The 26,294-nt window shown below is 44.9% G+C and overlaps 1 protein-coding gene across 6 annotated transcripts in view; it reads left to right on the top strand.

The window, feature by feature from the left end:
* Positions 1–26,294, top strand: part of ACSF3 (acyl-CoA synthetase family member 3) — a 63,969-nt gene that overhangs the window by 19,887 nt on the left and 17,788 nt on the right. For 5 of the 6 annotated variants that reach the window (XM_081868376.1, XM_081868375.1, XM_081868372.1 and 2 more), the window contains 2 exons: positions 5,538–5,650; positions 17,120–17,246. In XM_081868376.1, coding sequence (XP_081724502.1) covers positions 5,538–5,650; positions 17,120–17,246 — 240 coding nt within the window. The remainder of the gene's footprint in view (positions 1–5,537; positions 5,651–17,119; positions 17,247–26,294) is intronic. The other variant, XR_014158207.1, reaches the window with a different exon arrangement.

Raw genomic sequence — 26,294 nt, 5'->3', positions numbered from 1 at the left:
CGTCATGGCTAGTAGCCATTGGCAGCTTTCATGAATTTGTCAGATGGCTTTAAAAGAGGATTCAACAAATTTGGTAGCCATCACTGCCTCATTTGAGAGTGCATTCCGTAGTTTAACTATGTGCTGAGCTCTTTGGTTTTCCCAGAAAATTCAGCTTCATTGGTTGTCCACAAGTTCTAGTGCTATGAGAGAAGGACAAAAACTTTTCTCTATCTGCTTTCTCCATGCCATGTATAATTTTAATATGCTTCTGTAAGTTTTCCTCCTGCTCTTCTGTGAACTGAAAAACCTCAAATGATGCAGCCCAGGCCAGCAAAACTCTCATCCTCAAACACATCTTCAGCTTATGTGTGCGGATATTGCTCCCCGGAGACTCTTTCAGCCACTGTGTCGTAGCAGACCCAAAGAACAGGGTTTCTTTAGAACTGCCCAGCGGAGGTGGCGAAAAGCGGCATCCTGGGCTCTGTGATTGCAGCTTTTCAGGCTTAAGGTGTTAAGCAGCAGTGGCACGATCAAAGTGCTCCAGCGCCATGATGCTCTTCCAGCGCTGTGTTCGGTAGTAGGATGCATGCCAAGAATCTCCCTAGAGACAAAGATGAAAAAGGAGCGAGATGCTGAGGTTGACACAACACAGACAAAAGAGAATAATTAGACAACCAAAAGCTTCAGGACTGGACAGCTGGCACTGCGGGGTATGGAGTCGTCAGGCAGCATGAGAAAACGTATTGCCAAGTCAGTTCCCAGGGAGCCTCACCATGGGGGCAAACCTGCACAAGGCCAGACTTCTGAACTCTATACTTAAAGAACAACTCCAGTGAGTCTCTGTTTGGAAGGAGCGTGAGCAAATAGAGGAGGCGCTCAAGGAAACTTGTGGCCTGTGCCCTTGGATAACCTCTCTCAGGAACCTGGCTGGCAAATGGGTGCCCAGATGTGTACAGGGTGTCTCATTCATTCCAAAGGCAGGTATACAGCTCTGCACATGCAAAGGAATGTTCCCCACAGATCTGCTTTCTCTGTTAGAATGACAGGGGAAGGTGTTGTGTGCAGGCAGATCTGCCTGTGTCTTCTGCTGCCAGGACTCATACCCCTGCTCAGTTTTTCACACGTAACATACGTGTGCAATATATTTTTCATCCCAAGTTTATTTTAGAGTGCTGTAAAATTGGGGGGGGGGTTCCCCTCTCCTCCTGCCGCCTTTGCAATTTGCAGAGGCATTTACGCCCCAGCCTCCCTGTCCACTGCCTCCCAGTTGTCTCCTTTCCACCCTCCACCCCTAGCTCCAGGGACCATGTCCTGTCATCTGTAGAGCACTGACACTTCTGTTCTCAAGGTGCTGAGATCTAAAAGTATAGGAGAGGTTCTGTCCAAAAGAAGAGGAGATGAAAAATTTGGAGATAAGCGCTTTGCTCGTACATGGTTAAAACCCTGCTTAAAATGCTTCTGTTTTCTGCAGTGTGCACACACTCTTTCTCTCTCTCCTCTCTCTCTCTCTCTCTCTCTCTTATCCCCCTGGTGTTGTTACTGTGAAGGGAGATGAATAATTCATGGCCAGCGAATGCCTCACTGGGCCTAATCACCACTTTAATTGGAGGTTTAGATCAGAGGCGGCTAATAGCTCCTACAGCGGGGACTCCATAGATTGTTGACAGGGAGAGTGCTGAGAGCCTTATCGTTGGCCTGTTTCAATTCTCCGAGGACACCACCACACATAACAGCATCCAGGTCCCCTGATACCAAAGGACACAGACCGCAGGGCCAATTAAATTTATCAGGGAAGAACTGACAACTAACTTAAACAGGGGTGGGGGGAGAACTGGTGGAGGGCTAATAGGGTTGCTCCCTTCTCTGACGGCTGCCTGTCTTGGGTTGCTGGGGCTGATGCTTAGCTTGGCAGGCAGCTTGCCAAAAGTCCAGGAGCTCACAAACTAAAAGGGGACAGGCGCAGACACCTCTCCCCTGGTTTATATGGTGAGATTCCGGGCAAGAATCAGAAGAGGCCAAGGCTGCTTAAAAAAACAACAACAACCAAAACATCTCTCCATCTGCATAGGATTGAATCTTCCTTTCTCTTCTTCCACTCCCACCCCCTGGTCATCTTTGCCTGGCATCACCGGGGAACCGAATTGGACCCTCTGTTACCCATACAGACTTAATTTTTATATGTCACTCGGCCCCAAGGAGCGTGAGTCATTGTCTTTGCACGAAGACTTTAATTGCACTGTCGTGCTGGTATCGCTATAATTAACGTTGTCAGCGTTTCCCAGCCTTTATAGACCTCTGCTTTCAAAGATTTGTCATTTTGGGTTGGGAGGGGAGAAAAAAAATAGACCCTTTCTGGAAGGAGTGCGATAAGTCAGCTCTCAGCGGGTAGCTTTTTCCTTTTAAAATATATCTATACATTGGGTTTATTTTGGCAATATAGGGACTGAATTAAAGTATGGGAGACTTGCGGTTGGTTTTCCTCTGCACGGGAGGGGGGGTTGTTGCATAGTCTGAGTACAGAGACCTCCCTATCTTTGCAATAATTAAATTGCTGTCATGTCTTCAGAGCGCATGCAGTGCTTGTGAATCAGGCACGCATGTACAGCTCACTCAGGAAGATGCACCATCCATTGTTTCCATCTTTTGTAAATTGGTGTTGGAGGAATCTCTGTCAAAACACTGCAGTGCCTTCAGGTCCTGGGTGCGGGAGGCTGGAGTCCTTTCATTTCTGATTGATGCAGCAGCTTGAAAGCCAATTGTCAATAGGTTAGTCAAAGGGCAAGTTTGAAATGGTCGTTCTTTTCAGAGGCAGCCACAGAAAAAGCTGCTGTTGGGTCAGCACTCTGCACTCCAGTCTTCTGGATGCAACTGGTGACACCCCAATAGGGATGTTGGAGCTCACATTCTACCAGTTAGTTTCCAGGCTCAATACAGAGTGCTGGTTTGGGCCTTTAAAGTAGGACCGCCATACGTCTGGATCTTCCCTGACATTACCGGGATTTCAAAGGTGGAATGGACGTCCGGGGGGGGGGGGGACTTCTGAAAGGCGGCGCTTTGTCCTGGATCTTAGGCAAGTTAATAGAAAAATCGCTCAACAATTTTGGGGGGTTTTAAAAATATGGCAGCCCTATTTAAAGCCCTATGCAGCTCAGAATACAGTACCTCAAGGACTGCCTCTCCACATGTGAGCCAGCCCACACCCTTCATTAGAGGGCCCCCCTCCGTGTGCCCCCCTCGAGGGAGGTACAAAGGATAACCACCAGAACAGACCTTTTCAGTAGTATGTCCCCTCTCCGCCCCCTGTAGAATGCTTTCCCTAGGAAGACACACCTGACACCATCCCTGCCAGTCTTTTGACACCAAGCTAAAACCTTTTGGTATACTCAGGCCTTTGCCTGCTATGCTGGTGGTCATTTTTTAGTGAGGTGGGTAGGACTTGTCCTTATTATTATGTTACTGGGTGGGAATTCGATTTTTTTGGTGTGTTGTTGATCATTTTAAATTTTTCAGATTTTTAAATTGCTTTTGTGTGTTGCATTTTATCTTATCAAGTTGCTTTGAGACTTTTTCTTTTGTATAAGGCAACTGATAAATGTTGGCATAATAATGATAATAATTCTGCTGGGCCCCTGCTAGTATGCAGTATCCTTGGTCCTTAGCTGCCTCTGCCTCTTGCTTGGTGCTCTCCCCTGTCATTTCAGGGCTTTTTTGTCCCCATTGCATCCCCCCATTGCATCCTCCCTCATGGTGTTGATGCAAGCTGGTGTACTACTCCCCTCCAGCATCAGGGCTATCCTGCCTCTTCTCTGCATCACATGACTTCCGGGTGAAATGAGAAGTGTGTGGCCTTTCTCCTGCTGCTGTGCCTTTACCATCTTGACTTCCCCAGCTCCAGCAGGGTTTCTCTGCACAGTTTGGGGCCCTCATCTTGCCTGCCCCTTTGTAACTGGACCTGTGCCCTGGACCCAGGGCAGTGCTGCTGTACTACTTCCCAAATTCTGTGCCAAGAGAACTACGTTGTGCCATCTGATTCAAATTGGATAAAGTTGGAAAATTCAGAACTTTTGGATCTAGAAGGATATGATAATAGATTTGGTTGTCACGCATATTTATGGTATGAGAAAAAAAGAGTGCATAAAGGTTTTGAAAATCACATTTTCCGAGGTCCGCTGATGGAAGTATGGAATAGGTACAAAAATTTATTAGAGTTTAAAACTCCATATTGGCTGTCGCCATTGGAGGTAATGAGTGTTAAGAAGATCAATATGACGGGGAGCTGGATTACATATGAGAATTTAATCATAAAAGAAGGAAATAAATGGAAATTGAAGCCATATGATGAAGTTAAAGAGTATGTGTTTGATTGGTTACACTACTTCCAACTGAATGCAATGTTTTAAAAAGAGATGCTGGAAAGAGGTTTTCAAGACGAAAAATCTAGATTTCAAAAAGAAATTGTGAATAATGATGTTAAAATTTTATCAAAAATGTATAAATTACTACTTGAGTGGCATACTAAGGATGAAGAGGTTAAAGCTGCAATGATTCAGTGGGCCAAAGACTTTGGTTATAATATTCAATTTGATGATTGGATAAGATTGTGGAAAGAAGGAATGAAATTTACTGCATGTATTACAATAAAAGAAAATGTTATGAAAATGTTATATAGATGGTATGTTACACCAGTAAAACTTGGAAAGATGTATAAAATGAGTAATAAATGTTGGAAATGTCAGGAGAAAGAAGGAACATTCTACCATATGTGGTGGGAATGTAAAAAAATGAAAGGTTTCTGGGAAATGATTTATAATGAATTGAAAAAAATGTGAAATATACCTTTGTTAAAAAACCAGAAACTTTTCTGTTAGGAATACTAGGAAATGACATAAAAAAGAAGGATGAGAAGTTGTTTTTATATGCAGTAACAGCGGCAAGAATTTTGGTGGGACAAAAATGGAAACAGGAAGAAATCCCAACGAAAGAAGAATGGAGAATAAAGTTGATGGAATACGCAGAATTAGACAAGCTAACGGGCAGAATTTGGAACCGGCGAGACCAGAGATTTACCGAAGACTGGGATAAATTTACAGAGTATATTAAGAATATATGTGAAGGTCAATTAACGTCTGTAGGTTTTCAAGAAGCTCTGGGATAATAATGCAAAGAAATATTGTTTTATAATAATTGTTAAGATTAATTTGGTTAAAAAAACAAAACAATATAGATGCAAGAAATGTGAATAATTGTGAAAACATGAAAATTTCCAGATAGACTGAAGGAAGTCTGAAAGTGGAAAGATTAGATTTGGATGTATGATTCAAATGGAATGTGTGGTTTTTTTCTTTATTATTTATTGTTAAATTTGAAAATTTTATAAATAATTAAAAAAAAAAAAAGAAAATGGATTTCCACTGGAACAAGGAAATGTTCTGCAAATGTCCTGATCTAAATAGCTCACATTTTGATCCATTGCTGTTAGTGGTTGGCACTGGGCTTGGTGTCTGTCCAATTGCTCCACCCACTGGCTTTCAACTTCCTCTTTCTTTTCCCTCTAGGGTCGGTGGGGCTTCCACTGCCTGGAGTGCAAGTGCGCATAGCCTCAGAAAGTTTGCAAAAGGAAGGTCCTGCCTACACCATCCATGCTGAAGGCAATGAGAATGGCACAAAGGTATTAACAAACTTGTGCAGAGGACAGGAAGGGCAAAGAGGTTAGGAAAGGGTTATTTTCTCCTGTCTGCTTTGGTCCCCTTGCCAGGAAGAGTAACGTATCACTGGTGCTCCTTTGGGGGCAGTTGTTGTTTTCTTCTTTTTGTTAGGTGGAGAGGCAAACTCAACTTATGTTTCTGAGTAGGCCTATGCCCCCTGAATGCATGTTGTGAATACTGGAAAGGGGCCATAGCTGAAAGCCAGAGCACCTGCTTTGCATACAGAAAGCCTCCAGTTCAGTTCCTGGTATCTCCAGTTAAAAAGTGGGTCAAGTAGGAGGTGATGGGAAAGGTTTATCCGCCTGAAACCCTAGAGAGCCACAGCCAGTCGGAGCTGACAGTACTCTGCTAGAAGGCGGCTTCCTCTGTTCCTACTATAATACTGATTCAAATGGTGAACCTCCAAAATGTGGTTTCTTGGTTCAACCCAACCTGGACAAATGCCAGCACATTCAGAAGACTAGCTGAGCACTCTAGAATCTACCAGGAAAGTTAACTCAGAGGAGCTTGGCCATGAAAGAAATGGTTGCATAAATCACTTATTTAGTCTTTGGCCTGGCATGCTCATCTATCTATCTGTCTATCTATCTATCTATCTAATACAAATATAAACATTTTTCTAGTAAAGAAAGCCAAACATGGCAGAACAAATTTCTACAAATTTAGCCAATGATTTTAATCTTTTATCTCTTTTGCAAGAAGGCAGTTTGGTCAATCGTGCATTTCTCCAGGTCCACTTGTGCTGGAGGTTGTGCTGTGGGTGATTTCCAGACAGAAGCAGTGCTCATTCTATCTGACATTAACAGGCCGCCCATTCCTTGCTTCGCTGCTACTCCCCTCCCTAAACCCATCGATTTTATTTTTTTTGCATTTTCTTTTTAAAGGCTGGAACCAAAATAAGTTATACAAAGTGATGAAAATATTTCTCTTTGAAAAAGGTGGGGTTCCTGGTTGTGGAATTCGTACTCTCTGCCCTTTCATTCTGCCCCTGTCAGCCACATCCACAAGAGGGCATTATCACTAACGCAGCAACTTTATAACAGCAAGAGAAATCTTACTGCTATGCTACTGCTTGCCCAAAGCACAAGAAAATAACAGGTTTCGGGTTTGGTGCATTACAGAAAAGTAGGCACCTGGCAGATATATCTGCAAGGAAATTTCAAAATTGGATCAGAAGAAGCTGCCTTAAACCTGATCAAACTCTGAAGGATCCATCTAGTTCAGCACCATCAACTCTGACCAGCAGTGGCATTACAGTGTTTCAAACAGGGAGTCTTTCCCAACCCTACCTGGAGATGCCACGGATTGAACCTGGGACCTCCTGCATGAAAAGCAGGTGCTCTGCCACTTCCCATGGCTCTTCCTCATAATTGGGACACCTGCAGAGAAACAGTCCAGTCCCTAGTTGCTGCTTGAGGAATGAAGGAACACCTGGAGCATCATCCCAGATGATGATTTGAAATAGTGCATGAGCTCATTTGGTAGAAAGTGGTCCTTCAAAAATGTTATGAATGACCAGTTGTTGCTTAGAATACTTTCTTCCTCCACCTGAGGTTTTTTCTTTAGAACTCCAATGTTTGGACGTGGTCTAACTTACTTGAGCGTTTGCTTCTGCAATTCCTGCCTCCAGTTTATGAGATCCCTAATTAAACCTGCCTCTCAAAAGAGAGATAGAGATAGAAAGTTTAACCCACAGAATTAAATTCCATGGACAAGATTCTTGCAGTCATGTCAGAAAGTTGCACTTGGAAGTCCGAGAGCCGTGCGATAGTGTGCCAAAAGAGCTGATGTCATTTGCAAAGCTAGTTTCTGGCGCAGCCCAAAGATCAATAAGCTACTTAGCGGGAAGTTTGCTGGCGCTGCCTCTCTCTCCTTTCTCCCACTTTGCTTCATTAGAGAAACCTCACTCTGAACCTCGGCACCATCCACAGTTTCCGATTTGGCTTCAGCGGTTCTTTGGCTTCAGTGATTATTAACCTCCATCCCATACTTTTGCCCTTGATATACGCTTGAAGGAGGGCAAGGATCAGCATCAAGCCCCACTGCGCTGTTGCTAATAGTTCCTTTTAAAAGTATATTTTATGCGATATTATATATTTATTGCGATTTAGTGCCTTTATAATACAAGTAAGAAAACTATAATGCACAAATTTCCAGAGCGGTAGCTGCATAAGTGTCTTGTAGCAAAAACACTCAGATCTTTGTGGCACCTTTAAGATGACTATCTTTAACTCTTGAGAATGGTTCCCTGCCTCACTGAAGGTGTTAATATAATCATTTCAGCAATTATCACTGCTGTTGTACAAGGTTACAAGTGTGCCTGTTTAACAGATATTTAAGCTTTAATTATCACTGGCTGTAATTTTTGCATCTCATTGCCATTCAGCTCCTGCCCTACCGTTTTTTTCTCCTTTGTATACCTGCCAACTCAGATGTCATTTCATGTCTCTGACAAAGTGGTCTCGAGTCCACAAAACCTTATGCTGTAATAAATTTGTCAGCTTTTAAGGTGCCCAATACTCTTTTGATTATAATACAGAAGCAGTGAGTGATAACTATTAGCCTGGAACCTGGTTTTTCCTCACACACATATATTTATATAAAGCATGGTTATTTAAAATGGTTTTATTCTATATATTAATGATGCCTGAACTGGTGGTGACTAGCCAGGGAAAGAGCTCGTGGAGTCATGGGAGATATGAAAATGTTGGCTCTGTGTACTGCAATTGAAAGTAGAAAAGGGCAACCAAAATGCTCAAGGGGATGGAGCAGCTCCCCTATGAGGAAAATTTTGGGACTTCTTAGTTTAGAGAAAAGGTGAATAGGAGGAAATTATGCATGGCATGGAGAAAGTGGACAGAGAAAACTTTTTCTCCCTCTCTCTGTAAAATTCATAGACACCCAGCGAAGCAAAATGTTGGAAGATTCAGGGCAGACAAAAGAAAGTACTTCACGCAATATAGAGTCGAACTATGGAACTCACTGCTGCAGGAGGCAGTGATTGCCACGAACTTGGATGGCTTTAAAAGAGGATTTGACACACTTTCATGGAGGATAAGCCCATGATAGGGCTGTGCTCCGCCTCCTATCACAGAGGCAGTACAGTCAAACCCCGCCCCCCATTTATGCACATTCAATATGTGTGTGACTACACACACGGACATCACACCAAACCCAGAAGTGATCCAAAAAGTCACATAAAGGGACAGAATGGAGCTGGGGCAGAACGATGTGTTTTTAGGCCTCTTCAGTGGTGTTTCAAATATAAGTGATTTCACTGGCACGAGCGGTGCCTCAGAACGTAGTAGTAGTAATAATAATAATAATAATAATAATAATAATAATAATCCCTTCCCATCTGGCTGGGTTGCCCCAGCCACTCTGGGCGGCTTCCAACACATATAAACACGTAATAAAACATAACCCAGAACATTTGTGGTATGAAAAAGTACAGGATTTCAGCAGGTAATCACTAGTCATTCCCCAACTGGAAATGAAGTGGCATGACTGCTATGGAACTTTTGCAAACGGCATGACATATAACTGCCCTGGCCCCAGCCAGTGAGCGCAAATCATTGTGAACGCAAAATCACAATAAAAAGGACATCTGGAGGGGCTCTCTAATTTTATCAGCATTGAGGGGCAGGAAAGGGTTAATCCCCCTTTCTTCTTTGTTGCTCAGCTCTGGATATTTCATCTTGCTTTGTTCACTGGGATGCATATTTCATAGGCTGTAGCTTCCCAGCTGGCAGGAGCTTGCAAACTCTTGGAGCATAGCGGGTATTGTCTGTCTGTTTGTTTGTTTATTTTTAAAGCCGCCCCCCCCCAAACTCCACCACCATTCTCCCCCTCCCCTTAAAAAGGGGAAAAGAAAAGAAGCGCTTGCTTAGATCCAAGAGCCGAACTCTGAGCCTTGGCAGTGGGGCGCTGTCAGCAGATAAAACGGGCTCTGCAGCTGCACAGAAATGCCACGTCTCCTAACTGGGAGATTTTTGAGAGTGAGCAGTTTTGTTGCTACAGGGGCTTCAGGAAGAGAGGAAGCAACATGTGACTAGATGAGTGGCGGAGCACACTCTTCCCGACTTTAATTCATGCCATCTCCCATTTTTAAAAAGAAGAAGAAGAAAGGGCCATGGAGCAGGGGACACCAAAGGCCTCTCTCTACCTGAGCCCCCGGAGAGCTGCTATCAATCAGAACAGACTGCACTGGCTTTGATCAGGGCTGGGGAACCTGTGGCCATCCAGATGTTGCAGGAGCATAACTCTCATCACCCCTCACAACTAGCTGTGGAAGTTGGAGTCCATGTGGGGCGCAGGACCACACGTTATTCCCCGCCCCCCTCAACTGAGATGTGCAAATAGTCTGACCTTACTTCCTACATAATTGGAGATGCTAGGATTGAACCAGTGGGGTTTAGTGGTTAGAGTATTGGCCTAGGACTAGGAAGACCTGGGTTCAAATCCCTGCTCAACCATGAAGCTCACTGAGTGCCCTTGGGTAAGTTGCACACTCTCAGGATAACCTACCTCACAGGGCTGTTTTTAGGATAGAACGGGGAAGGGGGGGAAACAGTGCATGCCCCCTTGAGCTTCTGGCGGAAAAGTTGGGATATAATTGTAGTATTAAATAAATAAAATCTGGGGCCTTTTGCATGCAAGGCAGGTGCTCCAGCTATGGTCCCTCTGGGAAACTATGCCCTTCCAAGGAGCCCAGGACTGCCACACCTCATATTGGACTCCATTATTTTTTTCCAAGGCCAGTGCAAATGGATGCACCAAGATGCATCTTGAAGAGCTGCGTTGGAGCTGGATTAAATATTTAGCAAATTGTGAGTGCAGGGAATGTTTCCTTTCCAGTGGTGAGCTGGTTAGAAAGATTAGCAAAGTGGACTTTTCCCCCCAATGAAAGGCTGCTGCATTCTGCATTACTCAGCAGATGGCATTTCCCTGCAGGGGTGGATGGAGGAGAGAGTAGCAGCAGGCTGGTCCAGAGCCAAAACCTGGCCTTGTGGCCTCTGGGAGAGCCCATTTTCTGTGGGACTGGTGGTTTTGTGGATGCTAAGAAGGAGGCACCACAAATCATGCAGAAGGGTATTGTCTTTTTGATTGGCATAGGCCATTAGTTTTTCCAGTGTGTGTTTTTAGTGTATGATTTCATTCTGTTAACCTGCTCTGCTGTTTTTTGGAGGTGTTGCTGTATTTGGGATTTGTTTTTGTATGTTCATTTACGGCAGGGATTTTGAATCATAAGAAGTATGATTCGCTTAATCCAACCCCCTGCTCAGTGCAGGATCTGCTACACAGGATGCAACTATATAACTATATAACTCCTGACAGGTAGCTTGTCCATCCTCTGCTTTAAGTATTTCCTGCAAAGGAGAACTCGACACCTCCTGAGGCAGGCAGTTCCACTGTCAAACAGCTCTTATCATTAGGGCTTTAAAAAAAAAAACCCTAATGTTTAACTCTGCTTCCTCTACAATTTTCCACTCAGCTGCTCTTGTTCTCTGGAGCAACAGGGCACAGGCCTGCTTCATCCTCTGCCCTTCAGATAGTTGAAAACAGCTGTTTGTATTCTCTTCTCTTCTCTTCTTCGTAGGACCATTTGCTCTGTTGGGTTGCCTGTTTTTAACCTTTTATAAGCCACTTGGTGATTGTGTGTGTGTGTTTTAAGCAGAAAAGTAGAGTATAAATAAATAAAGGATAGACTGGCATAAGAATAGGCAGGCTTTTGAATTCCCAGTGTGACAGTTCCTCTTCTGATCTCTCTCATCTCCGAGGCATGCCTGTGAATTAAAATTAATCACCTCTTTAAAACAGAATAGACAATGATTTAAACCATGCATGGGAATTTCTGGGTCATTCCAACTGCCTCCAATTCCCCACTTGTGAGCACTGAATGTCTTGAGGAATGCAAATTGGTTCAGTTCCACGAGCAAAAAATTGGGTTTTGGACTCTCTGCTTTTAGATTTGTGTGTGTGTGTGTGTGTGTGTGTGTGTATACATACATACATACATACATACATACATACATACATACATACAAAAACTAGATCACTTGGCTATTGCATTACAGATTCTTTACCCATGCAAATAAAGTCATTATTGATGATTTACAGATTGGGCCAAGTATTTAGGATCTCTCTCCCGTATGCTTCCTCTCCTTTCTCCTCCTCCTCTTCTCATTTCATTTTCTCCCTTCATTTTTTAAAAATGTGAAACCTCCCAAAATGAAAAGCGAATTGATTGCATTATTCTAACCCTCCTTTATGAAAAGTTACCGTTGCAAAGCCAGATGTGAAATGTGGCTGTTGCAGATTACAGTCTGGGCTCTGGGTGACTTTTTTCTTCCCTCTTCTTCTCATCCTCAGTGTTGTCTCCCCAAGGAGCTGAAATCTGCCTTCTCTCCAGCAGGAGGGAAATGGCGCTGCCTTGCAATTGCCTTCTGTAGCCTCTGCTGCAGGACACGCAGCTCGTAGCAGAGATAATGCCGCTTGTGCGGAAAGGGGGCTTATGGGGGAATTTTTAATTACAAATGGGTATGAGGGACCAGGTTGCCTAGGAGATGGGTAATGTGCTGCTGAGCGTTTTACTACTAGCAAATCTGCCAGAATAGACGATTAAAAGTTTATTGCTTTATCTGATGCCTGGATTGGTGGCCTTGTGAAAAATAAGCCCCTTTGCTCTTAGCTCACCCCTTGCAGAGCCACGGCAGCAGGCAGGATGCCGCTGGCCAAGTGGCGCTTGTGCCCCAGGGCACAGGTGAGGTGTGTTTATTGCAGACGGCAAAAGGAGGCTCACTGCCTCTGCCTTCCTCTGCTACTACTTTTCCCTGTGGGGAGCTGGCAAGCGAGGGTCCCATTTCTGCCAGCTTGTGTAGAATGACTGGTTTCCCCATCATTCTGTTGAGGCTAGGAAGCTGTGTGGCGAGGCAAAGGCAGGTTAAAGGCAAAGTGTCCTGAATTAACAGGGAAGCTATCCAGCAAGAAGTCATGTTGGAATGCAGGTGGCTGGGCAGAAGAAGATGTCACACCAGCAACAGCCAGGCAGCAAGTGACCAATTTCTTCACCTGCCCAGTCACACCCATCCTGTTGTGGAATAACAGCAGTATCCTGAATCAGATTGCGTGTTGATTGGTTGTTGCTTCGTTCTTCTGCATAGTTCTGATTCCGACAGATGAGCTGGGCATGAACAGGTCCTGACACAGGCAAATGGTTCTCCTTTTGTACAGAAGGTTGAACTGAATGACTTCTGTGGACAGCATCCTCTGGACGACAACTCTTGTTCAAGGCATTCACAAGAATATAAGAAGAGTCCTGCTGGGTCAGGACCGAATGCCCATCTAGTCCAGTGTCTTGCTTCCCACAGGGACCAGCTCGATTGCTCTGGGGAATCTCCCAGCAGGGCATGAAGGCACTGTGGCAACTGGTATTAAGGGTAACTGGGAAGTTCCACACAGCCATCCCTCCCCCTCACAGCAGACTCAGGTGGTAAGTGCCAACAGAAATTAATCCAAAATGGGGCCAACTAGAAGGAGGTGCCAACTAGCTTGGGAGAACTCTTGAAGTTTGCAGAAGTACAAAAATTACTTTAAAACAAACCATTTTTAGCCCCCCCCCCCCCCGGCAAAACAAAAAACAAAAACAGTCCAAGAAGGACTGAGCGGCCAAGGAATGTTGAGTGTCTATTTACAAAGAAAGACATCCTAGAAGAGGCTGGCTGGAACCTAGAAGGTGAGCACTGCTGTTAGTCATGAGAGGTGAGGACCTGCAACCCAAATATTGCAGCGTATCTTCCTCCCATTAATAAGACTTGCTGCCCATGAATTTGTCTAAACCATCTGACCTTGTGGAAGTCATAACACTTTATGCCTGTGAATTCCATAAATAGATCACACACAGTTTTGAGAATGTGGACCTTTGCAGTGGTGGTGGTGCCTTGCGGTTTGCCATTGGTGAGCCCTTGGCTAATGTGGATTTAACCTCTCTCCTCTGGTCAATTCCACCCTCCATCCTTGGCATCAATAGCATATACCAAATGTTATGCGCCCAACTGCCTGTGCCTGTTCCACAGCATGGCAGGTGCTGTATGGCCAGTGTCACGTAGCTGTGTCAAACCAGGAGGGGGGCACCGACTAAGAGCTCCCTACTGTTTTTTTCGCTCTGATTAGAAATTGTTTATGCAGATTTCTGATTTTTGTTAAGCAAATGGATTAATAAAATGACTCATTTATGCAGACGGCACAAGCAGAAATGATTTTCTCCTGCTTAACTCCCCCCCCCCCGCCCCCCCGGCCAAGAAGAAACTTCCTAGTATTCCTTAAGTACTTTGATTCAGGTAATCATTTAATTGCAAATATAAACCAGCAGTGCAAACCCTTTGCATTTTTAACCAGTGCCAGGCGGTGATGATGGTGGGAGTGGGAATATGCCATTCTGGAAGTGCTTCTTTAAAATTTAAATTTTATTGCTTTTTCTGCGTGCCGCCGCCGGTGATCTTGGAGAGCACAGCTGGTGCGTTTACAACCACGTCCCACTAGGAAGATTAGCATTTTTAAAAAAAACTTTTTCCTGCCTTTGCTTGCTCTTTGCAGGGAATGCTGGTGCACATGCATGGTGCCTAAGCTTGACTCTCCTCTAGAGCAAGGGCACAATCCGATAGGGAGCATCTCCTGTGTAAGCAAGTGGCATAAGTGCCCATGGTGCCGTGAATTTTTGAGGGACTCTCGTGGATTGCAAAGGGACTTGCACAGGAGATGTGCCCAACATGTTACGTCCAAGGACAGTAAGTGATCTTGGCTATCTAAATTTCATGATATGCACCTCAGCACAGGGCTTTTTACCTGGCAACTGGCAGCATCTCCCAACCAGAGGAGTTCCCAGAGGCCATGGTCTGCTGAACATACAAATTTCCTTGGTGGTGGATCTGATAGTCTTCTCTAGCATTCTCTCCAGTAACGGTCAGCATGAAGCAGGACACCAGGGGCTTCCCTTTGGTTTGTCTCCATCTTTTGTTGCCCAGAGGAGGTATGCTTCAGTCTTTAATGAGAACTGCCTGAAATAATGTTAGAAGAGCCCTTCTGGATGAGGCTGAAGGTCTCAGGTAGTCGAGCATCCTCTTTCACACAGTGGACAAACAGGTGCCTCCAGGATGCTCACAAGCAGGACACAAGAGCAATAGCCCTCTCCTGCTGTCAGCCCACATTGTTGGATGTACATCAGAGTGCTATATAGGTATCACAGCTAATAGTTATTTGATTTGATTACATATATATCTCACCTTTTCCTCTAAGGAGCTTGACTACTTGCTTCTGATATCTGGAATCCCAAGGTGTACTTCCTCGGTGCACAGAATTTCCATTTAATTATTGCAGCTGATGGATACAGCAGTGTCAGCACGCAAATGCAGAGCACCTAGTGGCCGGTGAATGGGTGTGTTAGCCAAGGCCTCAGGCAAAGGGCCATAGCTCGGTGGTAGAACATCTGCTTGAGAACCCGGATTGAATTCCTGGAGAGCCTCTGCCAGTCAATGTGGACTAGCACTCAGTAAGCTAGATAGACCAATGAAATGACTTGGCATAAGTTCACCTGTTCCTTGAGTAGCATGAATAATAGAATCATAGAGTTGGAAGGGACCTGAAGCGTCATCTGGTCCAACCCACCTGCAATGCAGGATTTCCACTAAAGCAGCCCTGACAGATGCCCTTCCAACCTCTGCTTATAAACATCCAATGAAGGAGAGTCTACCACTTTCCAATGGATTCCTTTCTACTGTAACTTACAAGAATATTGGGCTTATGCAAATGTTACATTTAGACATAGACATCCTGTAAAACAAGTGAAGACCATAACATTGCTGGGCCAGAGCAAAGGTTGTCTAGCCAAGTCCTTTGCCTCCAGCAGCACTGATGTCCATCTCCAGTTTCTCTGCTGCAGTTTTTTCAGGGCAGCAGGCTTTAGGGCTATCCTGGAACTCACCCGTAAACAACTGAGCCTTGCCTGGGGAAAGTATCAGAGAAAAGCTCTCACCTCTCTACTAGCCACCTTGGCTGCCTGCTAATAGAGAGGTAAAATTGAAGCATTGAAAATATGCATTTTATAATCACCCGGATTTATTCCTTCAGCGAGTTTATTACAACCTTTTTATTTTCATGCGTGGCAAATGTAATCTTATCTGGCGCGCCGGCTGGCCTAGCTCAGCTTGCTGAATCCGTTTTGCGGCGGAAAGCTATCAAACGCCAGTCTTCCAGGGCACACCGTGTCTGCATGTTAAAGTTGCTTGAACGCATTAAAGCAGCTGAAACGTGCATTAAAATATGGCACTTGGAGAATAGGATATCTATGCAATTAGCCATCTGATGCTTTCAACAGCTGCTTGTAAGTTAGATCCGGTGTATCAACAAAAGGGTACCTTGGAGATTTTGAAGAAGAAAGGAAAGCAAGCTTACTGGCTGCAGAAGAAGCCCTCCATTGGGAACTTCAAGGGTTTGTTGTTGTTTTGAAGGGATGTCAAGTTTGTGGATGTGCCATAGATGCACAAGCATCTTGAACCTCCATTTTAACCCCGGCCTTTCTGCCTCTCCCCCACCCCACCCCCTGCCACCGCCTGTAGTGTTCAGGCATTGCAAGCTGATAGTGCCAAACTGGTCCACATGTTCCCAGGCACTGGGGAGCACAGCTACGAACCCTGCGAGTTCAAGAAGCAAAATCCTATTAAGATAACGTCACGGGTTTTCTGTTTTACTGTTTGCAAGCCAGCTGTAGTATCGCAAAATGGCACAACAGGGAGGTGCCTGCTGCCAAGGAGCTGTGCTGTAGATAAGATGGGGGGGGGAGCATTGAACCTCTGCTAGAATCCAAGTTCAGGTGATAAGGAATTTGGAACCCATCCAGCCTTTTGATTCAGACAGGCAGGAGTGCACAAACTCCGTTGAAACTCCCTTTTGCCCACCTGACTGGGGAATTGTGCTGCTGCTACCACTATCCCCACACCATATTCCCAGGGCATACGACATGCTGCATTTAAATAAAAATGAAAATGAAAGGGTCAGCTTGTTCTGCTCACTTCAGTGCAAGATGACACATTATGTAGGTCAGCAGCACTTGGGTCGTTATATTTCCAGAAACTCCAGGAGAGCTGGAGAAGGCAGAATCTGAAGCCTGGTCATCTTCTGCACACATCAGCACTGTCATGAAGAGTCAGCAGTCTGGGACCTGGCTATCCACATCCGGACGCTGACCTGCCATCTTTGCTCTAGGACTGGTATTGTGAATCAGGATAGGTTTGAGAAGGCTGCAGTTGCTCTGTCATGCAGGTGCCTTGGGAGGGTCAGGATCCCCTTGCTTCATTGCTAGAGTGCAGCTCTTTTGGGTTGATGGGTGCAAGCAACTTGTGCTAGCAGTGGAGTACATGGCATCTCTGTTTCCCCAGGTGACCCCAGGTTTGGACGACAAAGAAGGGGAGCTCTTTGTGAAGGGGCCTACGGTATTTCTGGAATACTGGAACAGACCTAAGGAGACCAGGGATGCCTTCACTCCTGACGGCTGGTTTAAAACAGGTACCTTGATTGGGGAGGTGCTGGAGCGCCTCACTTTGCATGCAGAAGATTCAATTCCTGGCAGCACCTCCAGTTAAAAATGTCAGGTAGCCAGTGGTAGGACAGTCCCTTCTGTAACTGAGACCTTGGAGAGCCACTGCCAGCCAGAGAGATGAGATGGACAGAGTAACTGACCTGACATAAGACTGCTAACTACATTTTTTATAGGACCCCCAAGTGAGAGAGTCTTAGTGCGATGTGCCCTGTGGCAAGACTCCTCTACATTGGTTCATGGCACAAGACTATGGGAAAGATCTTCAGCCCTGGTGTGTTTGGCTGGGAACCAGGAGCTGATGCAGCACTTGAGCCTGGCTGCTGTTTGGGCAAAGTTACTGGACTAGTGTTAGTAATATTGATATATTAATACAGGAGTAGACATCGTGGTGTCCGCCATCTCCAACAGCCCCAGCCAGCGTCACTAATGATCAGGGATGATGGGAGTTGTGATTCAGCAACATCTGCAGGGCACCGTGTTAGCTAAGCATAAATTAATATATCATTTATATCTCTTGTATGCAAATAACTCTGGACTTGCCTAACTCAATTTGCCCTTGCAACAAGTCAAGAGTAGCATAGTTCCCATTCGGTGTCCACTTACCTTTCCTGTTCCACGTTGAGCAGGGATTTGAACCCAAGCCCTGCTGGGACCTCCTTGTGTTCTGTCTGCAGCAGTAATATGGTTAAGTGGTGTTTTGCTCATAGGGTTCAGTCAAGGATTCTCCACTGATCATATGAACCCTTGGCTGAGTTAAGTCTCAGGAACTAAATATCCCCACCCCTGATGGGGATGCCATACAGTTGTGCCCTAAAAATGGAATGGTTCCTTCTGCTAGCTCCATCCCTCAGCAGAGCCTTGGAATGTAGGGGGACCAGTTAAGAGTTACATTTTGGCCTCTTAAGTCTCTTTACCCAAAGCCATCTCGTTTTTGACTCTCTCCTATTCATGTTACTAGCGACAGTGTAAGTGTATACACATGGGACATTTGTTCTCTCTTCGTTCAGCCCTGGTTGTCATTAATCTTGTAGGCTGCAGAAAGCTTGGGTGTCTGGTTAATTTCATTCCTGTCACTCAGTCTATTCCCACCCCTGCCCAGGTCTTTGTTTGCACACAGGGGGCACTTCCTTTCTGTATCGCTGCTTGTTTAATGTAATTTGGGCTGAGGAGGAATGTGAGAGGAAGACAACTATCATGAAGCATGGCACCAAATAAAATGAGCTGCAAACCAACAATGTCCCCAGTTCAAATCTTGCTGTGATAGTTTGCTGAGTGTTCTAGATCAAGTGGCTGTCAGCGTCTCATCTGCAGTATTAGAATAATATGCTGGCCTACCATGCAGGCCTGTTGTATGGATTACAGCAGGATAGCATATGTGAAGCACTTTGGACAGTAAAATGCTATATAATAATAACATTAATAACCGACTTAAGTGCTTCAACCTGACTTTCTGGTGCCTTCTCTGTGGCTTTACTGTGTGTGTTCTATTCATTTTGTGGTTGGGTGGTTGGTTTTGTGACTTAAATGAGAGCTGCAGTTTGGCAAGTTTTCCTCATGCCGCAGTCCTCCTGTGAGCAGCGAGATTTTGCGGCTTGATGTTACTGGGCAATGCAGCATTGTGGGGCAATCCGTTAAAAAAAAAAAAAGAACGAAAGGATTTTTAAAAAGTTGACCCTCCTGATGAATATTTCAGATGCAAACGAATGGCATGCATTAATTATTGTAAAGAGATGTCTTTAGGAGAAAATGATTTTGAAATTCAGTTTAATTTCATTGTAATGCATTGCAAACAGGAAGGGAGTATGTGTGTTTAATTGGCTCTCGGGGGTATGGCCTGGAAGATGCCATGCCTTTGTCACAGACCATTAGCGATACAGACTGCATAATGAGAAACTACAATCAGCTCACAGCTGCTGGCTCCTACGGGGAGAGAATGATATTAAATGGAAATCAGTATAAATTAAACTTAACCCTTTCGCTGGGCAAATTTTAACTTCCAAGCAAGAAATGCTGGCAGCGGGGTGGTGGTGGGAGAAAATGACAGCTCTTCTGAATTAGAGGCAAGTTGGAGAAGCCTCAGAAGCCACCCTCCGTCCTACCACTGTTAATCTCATTTGACACAGAGTGATGGCATTTTGATTGTTTCCCTCTGGTTGCACCCCACCTTCCCCTCCTCCCAATTTTCCTCCTGTCCCCTTTTGGATCCTTTGAAAAAAAATTAATGGTAGGCAACATATTTCCAGAGCTGACACCTCTTGATCCACAGTGCGATGCAGGTTTGCTGGTGAAACTGCCTTGTTAGCTATTCAGAAAACTATTTTGTATGGAGGCATAGGAATGAATATAGGGAAGCTGTCTTTTAATTGAGCCAGGCCATTGCTCCATTAAGCTCAGTATTGTTTACACAGGCTGGCAGCCAGTCTCCTGGATTTCAGGCAGGAGCTTTCCTCAGCCCTACCTGGAGATGCCAGGGATTTACCCTGGGGCCTTTTCCATGTAAAGCATGCATCACAGTCCTTCACCGAGAAAAGACCAGCTCTTCAAACTGAAAGTCGTACTGAGCTCCCCACTTGTATTCTGCAGTTTTAGCAGATACTGTCCTTGTGTCTTGAAACTTGATCCCCGTAGCAATGAGGGCTACAAACTTTTTAAAAAAGAAATTGAGCAAATACTGAGATACTCAGAAGGTTGAATTCTGCTGTTGTGCTGTGGGTGCACAGAACATACCCAGCCATACACAGAAGACTGAGGAGCAGCATGCTCTTCCTCTTTTATCATTATGAATCCCAGAGAGGTACCTACTCCAAAGCATTTTGTAGCAGCAGCAAAATGAGTTCTAGAAGAAGCATTTGAATGAGTTAAACAGAGTTAATTACTGCCATGGTGTTCCAAAGAATGCAAATGAAGCAGATTATAACTGCAACAGGGGCATTTACTGACACAGCTCTATATGGCTTGGGGAAAATGCCTTAAAATCCTACTTGCCAGCATTAGAGTCTTAACTGCTTGTGCAACCAGGCACTCAGGATTTTTCCAGTCCTAGTCACATAAAGAGAAAAGATAGAGAAAGGCAGCAGTGAACAAGGGAAGGAACTATACTCTTACCCAACTTAGGTCTGAATACGGCCACTTATGTCCCCCCTTCCCATCCTGGGCATGGGCCCAATGTGGCAAGGCTGCTGATGAGGCATTCTTCAAGGGCATGTGAAAGCTGGCCCTCAGTTGGGGTGGGAGCACAACTGGAGCAAAGTAAACCTGGCGACGGTGTGCTGCTCTGCCTCTAATAACTTCTGAGCCATAATTGAGCATTTTGCTTATTGCTAATGACAATCCTAGAAACCAGCAGGTCAGCAAATGAAGAATAATCGCTAGCAGAGAAAGCACATGCAGATTCTAACATGCTGCACTTGGTGATGGATTGAGCCACATTAAGATGGAGCTCCAAAGTTCTAGGCAGATAGGGTAGCTAAAGTCTGTCAGGGTCAGAAAGAGAGCTAGAGGTGGGAACAAATGCCCCATGGATATAATGGAGGGCTGTTAATGATGTGTGTCTGTGTGTGCTTATTTATGAAAGGAAATAATGTAGCTGGCCTTGGCTCACCTTGCAACTGTTTAGGCTCTTACTTATATAAAGAAGCATCTTCTTCTGCGTCTTGACATGCCAGTAAACAACCCCACATATGATGAGCTAGCTGTGTGTGAACAACACTCTCCCTGTCATTGGCTGAGCTTCTGTGGTGTCATGAAATGTTCACTAACATTCTGACTTATCCATGGAATGATGACAAACTGCATGTTCCTGTGAGGGATGTGAAAGGTCACTTTGGTTCAGATAGACCTTTATACATGAGCCCCATAAAATGCAATAAATGCAGTCCACATCACGAAGACCACTGTTCTCCACAAGAAGAAGCGACCCAGGTGAATTCAGTGTAAGTAGTCACAAAATCACTCAAGCAGTTACAGGCAGCATTCTGAAGTTCACGAAGAGTACGGTACTTCCTAAATTGCAAAGTGCTACGAAATGGTGGGGCGAAAAGCAGCACTCCTAGCGCATTAGCATCATGTCCACGGTTTCATAAATCCAACTGTTGCTTTTGTGTTCTCCCAGTACCTTGAAATACGGACATAGTCGGCCAGGAGCTTTTCCTGCTGTAACTCTGTGGAAGTGAATATAAGAGCGCAGAGTGGCTACACTAGTTTGGTTGAAAGATGGGCTTTCATCTTGAGTGTCTATGTGCATCCCCCTCCCGCTGTGCAAAGGATTTCTCCCAAAGGAAAAGCACGCTGTGCAGCATGAGTGGCAGGGAGAGGCAAGATCATAGAGCTATGTTCTCCCTGCGGATAGGCTCGCTCCATTCACATTTGCCCACACGTCTAGGAAAGTAGAACCTGGGAGTATTTGGTGAGATTTATTTTCAATTACAGGTTGAGGCAGAGACATGAAATAGTGCCGACTTTGAAAGTGGTGCATAAATCCTGCAAGCAAATCCATGTATATCAGCTCCATATAATAAGACTTTATTGATTGCTATATTGTATCTGTCAGAATAAAACTCCCTTAATGCCTGCATCAGGGCCAGGAAGATAGAGGCCTTGGCTGGTAACGGAATCTGATTCAAGAATCAATGCCGTTTGATTAATATGTCGTTAAGAAAGTAAGAGTTATTTAACTTGTTTGATGCGGGCTTTAAACCGATGACTCATTTCTATTAAGCTCCCCTGCTTTTGAGCTGTGCAGAAAACATAAATGCGATCAATGTTGCTCTTTTGCATGTAACCAAATCCTGTATTTTGGTATTCAGAGTTTATATTACAGTTCCTTTTACGGAAGTCCCAGTCTCTACCTCTCAAATGCATTTCTTATAGGTCCAAAATAAATATTCGCATACCCTAAGCTTCCAGGGCTGGCCCAAGACATCTTGCAGCCTGAGGCAAAGGATAAGATGGTGCATGCACACACAGGGGAGTTGACCGGACTAGTGGTTGAATCTTGCCTGAACACAGATGGTGGGACAACATTGTCCATGATACCTGAGGGTACCAAGCTAGTTTATGGAGCCCAGGACAGGTTGTATAACACACAGTGATCTGTCTTCCAGTCAGGGGGATACAGTCCCACTGCCCAGCTTCTGTAGCCTGCAGCAGTTACCTCTCTTCCTAACAGTGGGGCTGCCTGGCAAGTTTCTGCAAATGCATTGTGCACCACACAGAACAGACTGCTTGATTTCACCATTCTGAGAATCTTAATTGTTGTTTCTAAGTAGCGAAGGCACCCAGAGGATGCGAGAATTTTTTTTCCTGCTATTTCTGCAGTTTTCTGCTTTTCTACCCAACAGTCTCAGACATTTTGCAGGGCACCTTGAATATCATTGCTTTTAGGGATCGCAGCTGTAAATCAGACACATTCTGGAGTGTGGATTGCAGTGTGGATGATTCCATTGTTTAGGTAGGATGCAGGTTCTGTCTGTTGCTTTTCACATTTCCCCAAATTTGGATGCTGCCCGCTGCTGGTGGACTGTGAGCAAAATTGAGAGTATACCAAAAAGGGGCCAGTGGGGGATTTTCAAATCATGAACATGGCACTAATGTGCAATGATAGTTATTTTTAAATCTAACATTTCTTAACACTTTGCAGTTCAGGAACTACTAAATCAAACAGCTGTCACTGTATTCCTCATGAGCCTCAGAATATTTTTTCACAGCAGATAATTCCCCCTTCACCTAAGGAAAGTAAATCTGGTAGAGTCCACATAATTATCTGCACCTGTGGAACTACTTGGCAGTATCCACTTCAGTCATTGATGGATTTCCTTGTGGCAGGTCAAGTTTAAAAATGTTTAGACCCTTGAAGGCAACCGACCAGGACTTCTGGCGGTCCAAGGGCAGAATGCCAGTGCTCTGCTAAACTCCTGGCCCTCCCCCAACGGCTCATAGAAGAAGGATAAATTATGCAAGATTTGCAGATGTGCCTGATTTGCAGAATCCATTCAGGTGTAGAATAGATGTCATATTGGCACAGAATTTCAATCTGTTCTGTGATTAGCCCTGAAGGTTCTGTTCATTCCCCTGTGAGTCCTTTTGCCCTTCAACCCTAAGAGGATAGAAGACCCAAGAAACAAAACAAAAACACCCCTTTGCTTGAGCTTGGCTGGTCTTGTTCTGTTCCCTTCAATGCCAGCTAGCACAGAGAAGGTTAAGCAGATGGCACGCCGCAATACTACACTGAGTTGGCAGTGGCTTTTTCTGGCTCCTTCCAATCCCCAGAGAGAAGCAGGTGTTCCCCACTCCGGGGTGGGCATTTGTTTCCATTCATGGGCGTTCACACCTGAGATAGAAATCACTTGCGCCTGTTCGGCACAAGCTATAAATAGGAACATGTCTAATTAAAATCCTAGCATGCAATATTTTCCCCATGTTTGTTTACATTGTCTCTCCCAGTCATAAATTCGATTAATACTATTTTTTTTGTTTTAAATTATTGCTTAATTATGAGCTCCTGCAAATGTTGCATATGACTTATCAGCAGGGTAAGCCTGCTGCATGAAATACACACGCCCAAGGCTGGGAAGAGGGAGAGCTTTCTAGTAGCCAGAGGTTGAGATCCAGAAAGTGGCCTGGTGGGATGATGTGATTAACTCAGATGGACTGGGAAGATCTGCTTAGCCTTGACCTCTAGGATTATGTCTCTTTTGACATATCCTTGCCTATGGATGGTCCCCTAACTTAATTAGCTCCAGCAGCAAGGAACTGTACTCTGGCTTTGCCCAGGGATGGGAACATCTGGCTTAGGGGTCACGTGCAGACCTCAACTTAATTTCCTGTTGGTGGTGGGAGAGAGACAGGAATGGGGGCGGGGCTTGCCCACCACTGGCTCTGCCCCTGTCTATCACTGGCACACAGTCCCCAGTAGATTTCTCACAAGGGAATATGATAGAAGCAAATGAGGAATACCATTACTGGGCCACCAGGGCTTCCTCAGTTCCACAGGAAGGACATCACTGCCTTGGAAGCCATTTCTAAATGCCCAAATATATACAAAAATACATAAGAGGCCTCCAGTCTGGGTTCCATCCCTGGCATTTCTGAGTAGGGCTAGGAATGTCTCCTGCCTGAGACCCTGGAGAGCTGCTGCCAGTCAGTGTATACAGTATGCACTGAGATGAATCAATGGTCTGACTGAATATAAGGCAGCTCCCTGCATTCCTAAATAGGACATTAAAGATGGCCATTCCCTGGGCAAATCTGTATTTGGCCTTATAGCTGCTGTACTTCAATCAAAAGAAACCCTGAGACCGTTGAAATGAGCAGCTGCAAAATTGAAATTCATTGAATAATATTATCCAGTCTCTCAGGATAGTATGGGTAGTTACTGCACAAAGAAAATGTAATTGTCCCTCATTTACTGCTCAAGCTTTGATGCACTAGCAAGCACAAATTTATGTTTAGATTGTGCATTATATTTACGTTTTCAAAAGCCAGCTATCAGAATATATGGTCTTCTCTCTCCAACTTAGGTTATAACCAGCTATGCCATAACCTCAGCTGTTCTTTTCCAAGCAATGGCCACAGCAGCATGGGGGTTCTGACCCAAGCAGGAGTTCATGTCAGGGTCAGGCAGGACAAAGCAGTGCAAAGTTCTGGCTTCAGCAAGGCAGGGTCAAAGAAGACAAGTTTACTTTTCCCAAGTTGTAGTAATAGAAGCCAGGTATGTTCACATATATTTGGTGTGGGGGACCTTTGGCATTTGAGAACTACAACTCCCATCATCCCTTTGCCATTGGCCATTCTTGCTGGAACTAATGGGAGTTGTACTTTTGAAGGGCCAAAGGTTCTCCACATTAGAAGGAAATCAGCAAGATGCAGATAGCACTTTGGACAGCTCCACTGAGAGTTTAGGACTAGGTAGGTGACATATAGAAGCAAGACTCAAATTTTGCTTCAGTAACAGGCAACCCCAAAAGAAACATTAAACACAGCTCCATCTCCAGCTGTGCCTTTGGTGAGAGGAGTCTCTTCAGTTAAAGGGACCTAGCCTGCTTTAATGCCTGTTGACTCCAGCCAGAGAAAGGCAATGGAGTCAGAGAAAGGCAATGGAATCTCCTCAAGCCAGAAAGGCACTGGTGCAATGGGCTGCTTTTGTGCCAGCATTTCTAGGGTAGTAGAAGGTGATAGTTCAGGGGCTGGCTCTGAAGGTGTTTCACTCTTCCATGCAGAAACTTCCTCTGAATCCATAATATTCTGGAGTCATGACACAGCCGTACACGTTGAGTTCCATTCATACATCTGATAAAGGTTTTCTTTCTTTTTTCATTTTCTGTTATTTCATGTAGCACACTCACATCTTCAAGGCTTGGCAGGTTGGTTGGCAAGGGCCCACTGTGGCTCAGAGGTAGAGGTGGGAATGTCCCCAGTCTGAAACTCTTGGAAAGCACTGTAAAGAATATTGAGCTGACTCTGTAGCAGGCAACATCCTATGATCCTCCTCTTCCTTGCATGTAAGGAAAAACAGCATCCCAAAAATGGAGGTGGGGGTGGAATCTGATAAGAAATAATATCACAGTATCCAGGGCTTTGTTTTCTCAGTTTTTAAAGCTTTCATCCCCTCTCCCCCTCCTCCCCACGCTGCCTTCTGTCACCCCAGTGTCTGGAAGCAGTGGCTTTGTTTGCAACCTCCCCAGTTCAAGGCCAAATGCCTTGTAAGCAGTTAGCCTTTTATTTAACTCTGGTGTTTTGCCCAGCCAGCTGATAAGGACATGTGAAAGAAGAAGAAGAAGAAGCCTCTGACTTCTAAGGGCTTCTGATTCCTTCCCACTCTGTAATCCTGGGCAGATAACATCATTGGGAGTGATAGCCCCAGGCTCTTTGCTTTCAACAGAAGCCTCCCTGTGGGCTTCACTCAAGACAATTGAGAACATATTTACTCAGAACTAATGGCATTGTGATGGAAGCAGAAATGGGGGGGAGGGAGGGTGGCTGCAGCGCTTTGCTTACAGTGGTTGGTGAAGGAAGCT

This window comes from Podarcis erhardii, assembly GCF_964252035.2.
Source record: "Podarcis erhardii genome assembly, chromosome: 7".
NCBI classification, from domain to species: domain Eukaryota; kingdom Metazoa; phylum Chordata; class Lepidosauria; order Squamata; family Lacertidae; genus Podarcis; species Podarcis erhardii.
The sequence above is the reverse complement of the archived record's forward strand: the minus strand, read 5'-3'. Positions and strand labels throughout refer to the sequence as shown.